Source organism: Cyrtonyx montezumae, unplaced genomic scaffold (assembly GCF_038088225.1).
Source record: "Cyrtonyx montezumae isolate F1298 unplaced genomic scaffold, pur_monq_1.0 scaffold_17, whole genome shotgun sequence".
NCBI lineage: Eukaryota > Metazoa > Chordata > Aves > Galliformes > Odontophoridae > Cyrtonyx > Cyrtonyx montezumae.
In genome coordinates this window covers 14475180-14488535 of record NW_027071903.1, presented here as the reverse complement: position 1 = coordinate 14488535, position 13356 = coordinate 14475180, and the positions used below count along the sequence as shown (strand labels likewise).

The following is a 13356-nucleotide window of genomic DNA, read 5'->3' as shown; positions in this document are numbered from 1 at the left end:
CTTTCGGAGAATAAATTGTTCCCAGTATCCAGTCTGAACCTTCCCAAAGTGCAGCATGGGCCCATTACCCCTCATCCTATTGCTGGTTACCCAGGAACGGTTGAGAAGTACCTAGCTGCTTAAAAAGGTGTCTTTATAGTTATCTTGCTCTACACATTAAGGTGTATTCTCAACTTTATTACTATTTTTTGTTGGTGGTGGTTTTTAATACCACTTGAGAGAGCAGCCCCAGGAAATGGACCTGAGGGTTCTGGCTGGCAGCGAGTTGAGCAGTTATATTTGTGTCTGTACCTGGAAACGTCCCATTTATGTCCTTCTCCTCAGCCTCACCCAGCCCTTCTGTGCTCTGTGCAGCAGGTGTAGTAGGTGTGCCCCACGAGCAGGTTATCTGGCACACGCTGGATACAGCTTGTCTAGGTGGGACATGTTTTCAACATGAGCCTTCTGCAGGGAGCTGATACAGGGTGACAGTGTAGTGGTGATCCTTGCACCCTCGGTGCACTCCCAGTCAGCTGTGTTCAGAGCAGGGGTGCAACAGAAGCAGCTCCTGAGCCACAGAGAGAGGGTAAATAACCTGAATTTAGGTTAGATTTAAGCTCGTGCTTCATTTATAGCTGTTTCCATGAAAATTAGGTCTGTAGGAGGTGACTCCCTTTTCCCCCTTCAGACCTGCTTTTGTTTGTGTTTACTTGTGTTGATTGCCCTCTGCTCAGCCACGAAAATCGCTGCCAGCCATTGGGTCAGCTTCATTTGGTGGTGGTGGTCTACTTTTTTTCTTTCCTGCCCCTCCCTTTTTGATCTGATCTTTGTACTTAGATTCCCCTCTGGGCACAAAGGGCTTGGGGGTGAGGAGGCAGACAGAGAGCTGAGCTTCCCACAGACCCATAGCACAGCTTGGGCTGGAAGAGACCTCCAAGACCACCTAGGTGATGCCAGGTATTCATAGCAGCAGTGAGAGCTGGCCAGCAGTGCAGAGACACCACTTACACTGTAATTGTAACCTGTAATGTTGACTGCTCTTTCTTTTGCTGTAGTTATTTGAAAGCCGTTAAATATATCATCGGCCCTTTGTAATCAGTACTGATGGTTCCACAGATAAAAGGGTCTTTATAGTGGCTGTACTTATTATATGAGCCTTTCAGATAAAAGATAATATCAGCACAAAGCTAGATTTCCCTGCAACCTCAAATGGGTGAATCAATACAATCCTCCTCTAAACACCTTATTACTTTACGTTAATTGATGCAGAAAGTACTTCAGGAACCTTGGTTTTGGATCTAGAGGGACTTGTTTTAGCCCCTTGCCATCATGAAGTGCTCTTCTTCTGGAACAAGTTCCTCTCAATGAAGTCTGTGATAAAAGCTGTTGTAAGCAGCTAATTCTTTGCCCCTGCCACTTAATAAATCAGTGGCAAAATCAACTGTGGTTTGATGCTGTTTTGAAGCTTAGTTAATATCTAAGTGGCTGCCAAATGGTAGGAGCCGAGGATCTGGTCTACCAATTGTCAGGTAAGGTCAGTTATGTTAAAAAGGAGAATTTACAGTGTTACCTTGTGCTTATGCACACTGGGATGGATGGAACAGTTTGTTGGCATTTGCCTTTTGTTGCAACTCCCAGAATCCCGTGCAGACCTTTCTGCCTGTCTGTCTTAGACTCTGTTTGATCTTTGGGTCACTTTGTCCTTTTCTCTGCTCACTCTTGATATGGGGTAGATGTCGTGTTTTCCATCTCTTGTTTTTTTTTTTTCCTTCTTGCCACAGTTGAGACTTTCTGCCATTAAGATTTGTTCCAGCCTTTGTCTCTGTCACAATTTAAAGTGAGAATTACTTTGTTCAAGACCACAAAATGGTCCCTGAGCCAAACCTACAGCCAGCTCTGCCAAAAGCCATGCACTCTGTGATAAACATCATCCTGTGTTGCTCTGTAAGAGCCATCCTACAAGGTCCTGACCATATGCAATCACTGCCTTGAGAAGTTTGTCTTCAATGGGGCAAAATGCTTTTAGTGTCTGCATAAGCACTGATCCCTGCAGTGCTGCGCTTGAGGTCACTTGGGTGCCTTGCAGAAATGGAAGCTGTTAAGTGAAAGGGGGTGCATGGATGAAGAGCTGGGGTGTTAATAGCTTGCCCCAAGGTGAGTGGGTTTGGGGGAATATGTTTTTTCCCTTGACTTTTTCTGGGCAGATATCCAGGACTTTGCAGTTCTGCCAGGAGGAGGATGCTGGCTGCTCTGCTCCTGTCCTGGTGTTGTGACTGCACCTCCCCACTTGTGAGGCCTTTGTTCCCACCACCCCAAATCTATAGCACAAGTTGCTGTGGCTACTGAGTGCATATTTCATCCGTCTGGATTTTGAAGCACAAGGATGTGTTGCAGTAATAACAGTTGATTTGATTCTTCAGCATGGTTGAATGAGGAAAAACAAAGCCATGCCATTGGTCTCACCCAAGCATCTGATGTTTGTGCAGCTTTAGAAGGCATGGTGTAAAGGCTGGAAAACTGAACTACTGCTGAGATGCTGCAGCACCACGGATGTTCCTTGGGCTTTTCTTGAAGCATTTAGCTTCCAACACTGTAGGAACACAACCTTTCCTTTGCTAGTGGCAAAACGATGCTTTTGCTGACGTGGGCTAACAGGCACCAAAGGCACAGTGAACTCCACTGCAAGATGGTACAGCAGTCAGGCTCTGCAGCTGGCTCCACTCTTGGTAGCCCATTCCCCAAGCAAGATTTGTGCATCTCTTTCTGCTGTTAACGTCTTGCTGACGTTATTTTGTTTGGTTTAATCCAGTGTGTTTGCACAAGTTCTTGTCTGCCCCAGCTACAAAGGAAGAAGATAGGTGCAAGTAACATTTGGAAAGGTACAGATGCTGCAGGGATTCTGTGCAGAACAGTCACCCAAGTCTGTCCTGAAGATCCAGCCTCCAGCTTCACAGAGGGCACTAAGGACACAACCCTCTGTTCAGATGTCTCATTTCAGGCTCTCTGAGGAACTCCCTTCTCTGTGTGTCCAAGTGTGTATTTCACCAGCATCACTTACCTCTTCGGATGTCTCAGGTTTCCTGATGGAGGGTCAGGTTGCCAGGGAATCTCTTTGAGTCCCTGCCCTTTGCAGCAGTTTCTGCACCATCTACAGGTTACCATGAGCGCGTGGCATAAGCCTCGTGGGACGTGTTTCTCTTCTGGAATGAAGTCCATGTGTCAGTGGTGAAGTCAGCCTGTCTGTGGTCCTTTTAACCATGACAAGTGGCATTGCAGGGGAGGCAGAGGTTTCAAGTTGTACCTTATTGAAACAATCATTTTTCCATGATTACCTGGCCTTGCAGGCCTGCCCTTTGGCATGGCACCAGAGGAGAGCTCAGCACAGTTGCCCATGAATGTTGCCTTCCCGGTTTTTTTCGTGCCCACTGGCCAGTCTGGCACATTCAAAGCTTGATGCACCAGGGATTGTCATCAGTTTGCATTCCACTCCGCATGGAAAAAAAAAGATCTGGTCAGCAAAGTGATGATTAAAATATTGCTCTTGGTCATTTATGTTAAAGCATTCGTCACTGTTTTGCCTCTGTGACATATATGTGGCCTGTTGCTGTGCTTTCAAGGCTGAGGAGCACGTTCAGTTCCTAGCTATGAGCACAGAATTAAGGTTGGAAAAGACCGCCAAGATCATCAAGTCCAACTGTCAACCCATCACCACCATGTCCCTCAGTGCCACCTCTCTTGGGACATCTCCTGACACGGACACTCCCTCCCTGCCCTGGGCAGCTGTGCCAGTGCCTCACTGCTCTTTCCAAGAATAAATTGTACTTAATATCCAACCTGATGATTTAATTGTGATGCCAGTTTTACTCAGTGCCTCCCTACCAAAGAGGTTCCTGTGCACGATGCTCACACTCTTCATATGGAAAGCTAAAATGACTTATTATGACTTATTGTGAGAGCCTGGTCTCAGGATTAGAAGATAAACCCATCAAGAGATCTGTCCAAAAAGCTGAGAGTGAAACAGAGCTGACCTTGAATGGGCAACGTGGGATTGAGCAAGGATGGCTGTAGGACAGTTTGGGAACGCGTTTCATAGCGCTCATTTAGAAGCTGACCCTGGAGCCATTGCATAATTGTAGCCTGGTTTATTAAGCAGCTGCAGTGGAACTTGTGGGTGATTTTTTTTTTAGCTGAGTGTTATGTTAGGGATAGTTTGCAAAGATTGAGGTATCAGCTTTTTCTTGCAGGTGTTATCAGGCCGAACAGTTTGGTGTTGAACATACAGAAGTGCACTCCTGAACCCTCCTTGTGGCTTCTGCTTCTCTTCATGAGCTAGGTGGCCAAACCCTATCTATTCTGTGCATGTTTCCCCTCTTAAAAATGATTGTAAGCTTTTGAGGAAAAGATGGGGAAGGAAAAACAGAGAATGAGAGAACTGTGCTGACTGAATCTTCCAACCATGCCAGCTCAGCTCACTTGGTTTCAGAGTATACTATAAGGACCTTTGGGGGTCCATGATCTACTTTATGGAAGATGAAGGGAAGATCATTCTTACACAGCTGTAGCACAGCACATTAGTTCCTGGACAGCGGTGCCATTGCATGAGATGATCATCCCATTTGTCTTCCCTGCCTCTGAGCAAGGCATGTGGCTCTGGAACAGCAAATGGTGGTTTTGATTAGGATAGGCCAGTGCTGATAGAGAGCTCTCTGATTTGAATCCCAATGTACAGGGCAGTGCACATGTAGTGCAGGTTAAAGCATCTGCTAGCCTTCCAGAGCTGTGTGTCGCGTAAGAAGGAAGGCTGCCTCACTTTTGTTTCCTTTCAGTATATGAAAACTGAGGTGGTTTCTTAGAGGAAAAGACTATCCCAACTGTTTTATTCAGCAGCTGGCATGACTTCAGTGACTTCTGCATCAGAAAGTCTTACATCTCTTGTTCAGTGAACTGACTTGGAAGAAGCGATGGAGCAGGAGGAGGCACTCTGTGGAGGACACTGAGCTACTATGGGCAGTAAGGTGAAAGGCATTGGAGAGGAGCCACGAGAGATGGCCTTGCAGGGCTGGGCACAGGGACAGGTGAGCGTCAGCACAGAGCAGCACTGTCCCTTTGCAGGCAGGAGTGATGATGCATTTAGGACTCACTCAGCATGGCCCTTTAGGCTGCACAATAGCTTCATGGAAACATCAGTGGTAGAAAGGATTATAAAGGGGAAAATGCTAGGATTGACTCACAGGGGACTAGGGGACAGTACAGAAAACAGCTATAACCCACTTCCCTGTGTGTGGTACACCTGCATTTCTGTTCTGGAAAGCAACTGTAAATCTGGGAAAGGTCTAGATAGCTAGAAACTGAGGGAACAGCTAAAAAAGCAAGGACTCACTAGGCTGGGAAAAGGGTAATCATGGGGGATGTTGTAGAAGCCTATACAGTTTATTCTGCAGAGACTGAATATGTGGCTTGCTGTCTTCTCCAAATCCAAATAGGAGGAGGCTGGTTTCACACAGCTTGCCATCATGCTGTGCAGCTCCTCACCATGTGCTTCTCTGGGTATGGTGTGGGCATTTATGTGTGCTTATGGGAGAAATCCATAGAAAGAAAATCCTTTGAGGAGCACTGACTGAACAGAATCTCCATCTGGCTCTGTGTGACTGCTGCAGACAGTTGGAAAGCGTTCAATGAAAGCATGACACTTCATGTCCTGTGTTTTGCTGTCTCACAGGCAACCACATCTTGAACAGGATCCCTATCTAGGTTGACCCAGTATCCTACATGGCCGTTCTTTATGAGAACGTGCAGATAAAATCTCATCTCTGCCTGCTGGGTCACAGCAGTAACTTCTGGAAATACTTCGGTGGTACAGAGGTTAAACTGCCAAGAGGATTTGCAGAGTTAAGTGTGGGGAAGTCATCTGGGAAGCCTCATTCAGCCCTTATTGACGTGCTGGGATTGTAAAGGAAGCCGTGCTTGAGTTAAGCGGAGCTTTGAGCAGTGTGCAGCAGGAGCCAAAGAATTGATTGTAATGTCACAGACTTATTACTAGGTGGCAGTAGTAAATTGATAACGATGCAGAAAAGTCCTAAGTTTTCAGCAAACGTTGTTGGAGAGAGAAGGCAGAGGATGTATTTATAACATGCATGTGATCAACTGTTCCCTACTCTGCTGGTAACCAGAATGCCAAACATCTTCCAATAGGAAGGTGCTGCTTGAATCAACGGGGCCCAAATAGCTTTGACCTAGAAGTGTTGGAAGTGCTGATAGTTATTTCAATTTAGAATGGCAGGACATTCCAGGAGGGTGGCTGAAGATTGCCAGTGCAGGGACGACCTGCACGCATTTATCCTGATGTTGATTCCGGAGAGCATTTTAGAAATACTGATACATTATTTGGTTAATAAATATCTAAAGGTTAGGGATATAAGTAGTGTCACACATCTGATGTTTATGGCGAGTACAGTGCGTTCTCTCAGAGAAAACTGATTTGTTTTTTTCTTTGTTAGGTCCAGATTTGGCACTAGACAACATCTGAGTCGAAGAAATGAACGCTGTATATCATTATCAGCATGCTGAATGTTCGAGGTTTCCTTAATAGGTGGTATTGGTGGTGATGAGAGGGTGGTTAGACTAGGTGATCTTGAAGGTCTTTTCCAACCTTAACGAGTCTGTGGTTCCGTTAGTGATTGTCAATTAAGAATGTTTCAGATTAAGATTTTTTTCCAGCTGCTGTTGCAGTACATACCAGTTAACTTAGCCTTACCTAATGTGAAGCATGGATACGTGAGCATCTGACTATTTCTCTGCTGCAGTCGTGTGCAGAAGAGTTAGAAGTTTGTGTTTGGATAGTGTGATTGTGGCTTAGGAGAGAAACTGAGCGGAGTTATCAGCTGACGTTCACAAACTGTTTCATTGAGAGCTCATGAGTTTGCCCACAATTAACAGCTCTGTGTTTGAGGAGGCTTAAGCAGTGGATCAGCAACAGAAAATATAAGAGAGAGTGGAATGAAGGAAGCCATGTTAGTATTTCAATGGGATTTTTACTGGAAGGAGTCTTAACAGTGGAATTTTGGCAATTGACTCGATAGAGATAGATCGCACCCTCCTTTGTTTTTGGCAGCCCTGTTTGGCATTGGCTTTGAGCTTGCTGAGGGTGCAGTTGTCCTTGTCCTTCAGGAAGACATTGCACAGAACTGGTGCTGGTGTCACAACGTGTTTGGAGCCACCCTGTGGAGGGCAGAGCTGGCAGCTGGGATGTCTGTCTGTCCCTGTGGATTCCTTAGTAGGGAATCATTCACCGTTTCTAGACTATGGTTTGCCAGGACTTTGTCACACCTTTCACTCCCAAACTTTGCCCTGAGGTCTGCGTTTCAGTCTTGCTCCATTCCATGACTTTTCTCCTGGCATTACTGCACTGTGGTGCAATGAACTGGAGGCTTTGGACATCCACTGAATATTTCTTGCTTTTCTGAGAAACCATGATCATGTGGAGCCTGCCAGTGATGCCCCATCCCAGGAGGTGCCCAGAACCATGGATGAGGCCCTGGGCAACCTGGTCTGGTGGGGGACAGCCAGCTCGTGGCAGGGGTTGGAGCTGGATGGACTTTGAGGTCCCATCTGACCCAATCATTCTGTGATTCATTTATTCTTTGATTCTGTGATTCCAGCTCAGGTGGCTCCTTCTCTCTCTGGGAGCTGAAACGTACTAAAGCTTTTTTTAGCCTTACTTCAGGATACATACGCTTTCTGCTTTTTAACTCATCTCCCCTCATGGTTGTTTTATTTCTTCTGTAATCCAGTTACCACATGCTGCTCCACATTTAACAGGTGTGCCTTCTCACTGTAGGTTGTGTAAGGTCAGAAGTTGGTCAGAGCCCCATCTTGTGTTTCTGCTTCAGTTTGGCACAGTCTTCATCAAACCGTATCAGTTTAAAACAGTAGTTACCGGTCATACTGAGCATTTCTAAATGTGAAAACATTGTGTCTTTGAAGCTGTAGTTTGGCATGTTCTCCGTTGCTGACCTGTTCTTTTGTCTTTCTTCAGGATGGGATAAACATTCTTATGGGTACCATGGTGATGATGGGCACTCCTTCTGTTCCTCCGGGACAGGACAGCCCTATGGCCCTACATTCACAACTGGAGATGTCATAGGTTGCTGTGTCAACCTCATCAACAATACCTGCTTCTACACAAAAAATGGCCACAGTTTAGGTGAGTAAAGAAGGTTGTTCTTGAGAGGAAGGTGCTCGACTGCTGTTTACTCCTAATAAGTTTAACGTGTTCTCCCTCCTGTTTCACTGTTGTGGGTAAGTTTCAAGAAACAAGACACAGAGAGCACTCAGGAGCAGTCAGGAGTTGTAAGGTGGCTTCAAGACGTAGATACTTCCAACAGGTAAAATGGTTTCTGTGCTGCTCAGTTTAAGTAGGTTAGGATTGCATCCCCAGATTCTGCTCCTTTCTTCTGCTTCTGCATGGGACATCAGATAAGACAGCTAATGGCAGGACAACAGGGAAATAAAGAAGCAGTGAGCTTAGTGTATTATTCAACTGGCTACAAAACCAGTTACCAGCATCGTCACTTTGTAAAGGGACTTTTCCATTCAAAAGCCTTAACACATTGGTCCAAGTATTCCCAAACGTGGATGTTAATCAGCATTAGGAAGTCTTACATAAGCACTGGCCTGCAATTTGCTTTATTTCACAATCATTGTAGTAGTTTTCCTAAAGTTAAGGACTTAAGGGTTTTGTCCAAAGGAATATCTCACAGATTTTTTCCAGGCATCTGATTTGTCTAAAATAGAAAGTTGTGTCTGTTTTCACCTAAAGTATCTCTCCCTTAGATGACATTATTCTCCAGCATGGATAAATTCTGGTTGATTTTTCTCTAAGCCATGCAGTAAATAGGGGGCAAGCACTCCTTTCCTTTCCTTCTCCTTGCTGTGCCAGTTCTACTTTGTTGAATTCACAGTGAAGAAGCTGCTAGAAAAATACCCAGTTAAAGGAGTTATCATTGCAGAAGGTGCTTGAGCGACTGGCTGGGCTGAAGGAAGGAGCAGGCCTGGAGTGCAGGATGTGCCTGTAAAGCGTTCAACCTCTGGTGAGTTCCTGGTAAGATAAATACAGGGCTCCCCAACACATGAGAGAGATGGAGCTACAGAGGAGAGCCCAGTGAAGGGCCACGAATGTGCTGAAGGGACTGGAGCAGCTCTGCTGTGAAGAAAGGCTGAGACAGCTGGGACTGGAAAGGATGATGCCAAGAGGATGAAGCCAGGCTCTTGTCATTGGTGCCTAGGTACAGGACAAGAAGCAGCAGGCACAAACTGGAATACAGAGGATTCCCTCTGAACATCAGGAAGCACATCTATGCTGTGTAGGTGCTGGAGCGCTGGCACAGGCTGCCCAAAATCGAATCCCTGTCTTTGGAGATCTTCAAAAGTCACCTGCATGTGGTCCTGGGCACAGCTATGAGTGGCCCTGCTGGAGCAGAGGATTGAGCCAGGTGGTCTCCAGAAGTCCCTGCCAGCCTCCACCAGTCTGTGATGCTGCAAAAGTAGCAGGCGATGTTGTAGCTGTATCAGAGAGATGGATCTGCAGTATGGAGCTGCTTCTCCTTTGTCTCAAGAGGAATCCATTCTGTGAGGCTGATTCAGAAAGGCCTAGTGCTCATGCAGCCAGAACTTCTTTTGAAAAATGGCTTTCAATTTTCCACTCCATTTTCACCATTTGTTGATTTTTAGGGATGGCTGCCTAGAAGTGAGGCACGTGGCTTCCCAGAATCTAGCCCAGATGCTTTGCAACACATTGACGTCTACAGCCTCCATGGAAAAAAAACAACTACTCTGAGTGCCCTGCTGAAGAGATGCTCAGAGTTAAGGATGTTTCTTTACAATTTGAGTTCTTTTTTGAAGTAACTATTTCCTGGCCTGATTGTGTGCGATGCTGGGTGACTTCTGGTGAAGACTTCTGGTTTACTACCTACTGAAACCAATCACTACCTGCATTATTCTAAATTTAACTCGGTTTGTGAGCAGTTCTGTACTGTGAAGACAAGAGGAGGTGTGAAAGCAACAGCTAATGATGTCAAACAGAGGTTATGACATTCTCTAATGACTGCAGTCAGCAAGGAGGGCTGATGTGGTCAGCAGTGATTGAAGTACTGGAGAGTAAGGCCAACAGTTGTTGTCCTAACCCCCACAAAAGCAGTTGGAACATTTTGCTGTGTGTTTTGCCAAGGTTTATCAGGAAGGGGATGAATGTGCTTTTTGTTGGCGTTCCCTGACATGAAGTCTTCAGCTGCCGAGGCTGAATCTCTCTCCTTGTAGGGAATGAGGTCACTGCGTAATGCTGCAGCAGATAGAAAAATATTCATGAGACTGATGAGCCCCTTTTTGATGGCATTAGCTTGACAGTAGGTTTCACGGCCCTGCCTTTGGGCATTTTAATTTGCCTCACTTTTAATGAAAATACTGTAGCTTTGTCCTTCCTTAAATGTAATACTCTCTCTTCATCGTCTTCTCTCTTCATCGCAACTCCTTTTTGTTTGTTTAGATACATGCCCCCTTTGTTTTCCTTGCAGTTTTCTCCTGTTGCTTAACTGTGATCTTCCATTGTCTCCATACTTTTTCATTTAATCAGATCCAGCAGGACCACTGTGTAGGAACTGTTTTCTTGGCCATCACAATTTCTGGATGTTTTGGTTGGAGCTAAGTCTTGAACTTTGTTTGGAGACGTCACATGAGAACTGTTTGACATCGTATGTAGTCTTAATTATCTGTTCTGGAAAATGTCTTCAATGTTTTCTGGCTGCTATAATTAAATGCTTTTGACAGGTTCTGAGCAGAGTCCTGGCAATAAAAGATGGAGTGTGGTGAAGGTGAAATAGGAGAAAAAGAGTGAGAAATATGGGGCTCTAGCCATTAAGCAGACGGACTTGCATATAGGATGCAATTCGGGAATGTGACTGCTGTAGGTTTCTGTGATTAAGTGGACAAGTTCGCTCAGGGACTGATCTACGAGTGTTTCAAATCCACAATTATGACAGCAACCCAAAGTAAATGGACCAGTGAGGCTAGAGAAAAGAGCATGCAACCCTCTGAAGCACTGGCATAGAAGATGTCTTGTGGTATTGTCTGAATTCAAGCGCAGGTTCTTGGAAGACCACGTTGCCCATTTTGATGCCAGTTTAGAGATGAACAGGAACACTGGTGAAATTGAAGGAAGCTGTCACGTATCCTTCCCCGTTTTTCCAGTTTTAACACGTTTGTTCTCATACCCTCAAACCAAATTTATGGAGAGCAAGAGCACTGAGAGGTTTAAAACAAGACTTCGTAGATGAATTTAAAATGAAAGAATTCACCAAATACAACTGCAGCCTGGTTTCTCTGCAGGAGCACTTTTACCCAAGTGGCTCAGCTGGGTGGTGACTGTTTCCAGGACTGCATCGAGCTGTGTGGCCATAATAATGCTTCTCCTGAACAACTTGTAGCAGTATTTCAGAGGCTGATAGTTGATAATCTAGTCTTGAAGGTGCCCATCTTGCTGACTGTGTTGTCACTTATTGCAGTCTGCAGCACAGCAGGTGGACGTGTTGATCACACTGCTCCCCAGCACTGATCCTTCTTTTAATGTTAATGCCTTTTTATCACTGCCTTGATGATGAGGTTGACATCATGGACCTACAGGAGAGGCTCTTCACACATTGCTATTGCTTTGTGACCTCTTGAGCTGTCCAGTTCTTATGTCTTTAAATTTCTAACGTTTATTATTTCACGTTGGATCCAGGCTTTGGAAGTGCTGCAGAGAGAGAATGCAGTTTCAAATTCAGCTGCCTAGTTAGAGCTGTGATTCTTTTGCTTTCTGCTGTTGACTTTGTTGGATGCAGGTATGTAGCAGTACAGGTTCAGATGTGTTTGTGCGTGTAAAACATTTTATTGGTCTTAGTTTCATAACAGAGGTCACTAAACATATAAATGCCTTAATTTAAGGGCAGTGTAATAAATTTGTTTACAGAACCATAGAGCAGTTTACATTGGGAGGGCTTCCTGGAGGTCATGTGTTCACCTCCCTGCTGAAAGCATGTAGGTCGGGTTATGCAGAAACTTGTCAAATTTTTACTGTCTCCAAGAATGGAGACCCCCACGTGAGCTTTTCTGGTCCCTTCTTTTGTGTTTGACCACCTTCGTACTGACTTTTTTCCCTTGCCATGTTGCAACTTATCTTTTTTTCCTTCCATCTCCTGCAACTACAAGAAGAGTCTGGCTCTGTCTTTTCTATACCCTCCCGTTTGCCAGCTGGAGGCAGCAATGAATGTCTCCCCTTTTCCCTTTGCCTCCCTTCTTGTTGGCCCCTGCTGGACTCAACGCCAGCAGAACTCCAGCTGCTTTTGCTGAGCTCCGTGAGGCTTGTGCTGGATCCTTTTTGCAGCCTGAAGAGCAGTATGTCCTCCAGCATGTTGTCCACACTCCTGGTTGGTACCTGTGAGCCTTCTGAGAGCACGTGCCCTCCCATTGTCCAGGTCATTTACAAAGACAGTAAACCGTGCTGACCCTACCGTCGATCCCTGAGGGACAGCACTTGGACTTAGTGCTGGGGCAACGCCTGGACTTTGTGCTACTGACTCTTCATTGCTGACAATCCAACCAAATTCCCACCCACTTTATAGTCCACTCATAAGCTGTGTGTTTGCCCTCGTGCTGGATGAGATGCTGGAGGGCAGGGAAGGACTTCCAAAGAGGAAGTTAGCCTTGTTCATGTCTCGGGGTAGAAGCAAAGTGTGAAGCTTGTGCCTGTGGTGGGGAGCACGTGGAAAATGGATTTAGGGCAGGGACATGTACAACATGCAAGGAGTAAGCAGACAAAGTGATAGATGAGACAAATTACCATGATGTTAATTAAGCAATTTTAGCTATTTAATCAAAATCCAGGATTCATTATTTCTTTTTCTGAGCATTTGATTTTGGATCTGTGCTGTTTCAAGTGGTAATTGTTTCCTTTGTTGCCTCTTAAAATTGGTTTAAGTGCCCATTTCAGGTTCATCTGGTAACACTGCCCAGAGAGTTGTGGGTGCCCCATCCCTAAGGTGCCCCAGGCCACGGATGGGGCTCTGGGCAGCGTGAGCTGGGGGTTGGGGCTGGGTGGGCATTGAGGTCTCTTCCAACCCAACCATTTTACGATCCATTGCAGCTCTTGTTTTACTGTTTGAACACCTGAGATCTCCTCATAAAACAGCCATAACATTAACAAAAGGCAGTGGTGCCCTCTTGCTTTGACGCAGGCTATAGTGCTTTTCAGTACAACAAAGAAAGAATGGCTGAAGTGGGATGTGGGTTAGAGCAGAAATGGATCCTGCTATGAGCAGCTGTGATTTCTAGTTCTAGGTTTTGTTC

At 45.5% G+C, this 13356-nt stretch overlaps 1 protein-coding gene across 2 annotated transcripts in view; it reads left to right on the top strand.

The window, feature by feature from the left end:
- The window catches only part of RANBP10 (RAN binding protein 10), a 53113-nt gene that overhangs the window by 25656 nt on the left and 14101 nt on the right, over positions 1 to 13356 (top strand). For both annotated transcript variants that reach the window (XM_065733363.1, XM_065733362.1), the window contains exon 4: positions 8015 to 8182. In XM_065733363.1, coding sequence (XP_065589435.1) covers positions 8015 to 8182 — 168 coding nt within the window. The remainder of the gene's footprint in view (positions 1 to 8014; positions 8183 to 13356) is intronic.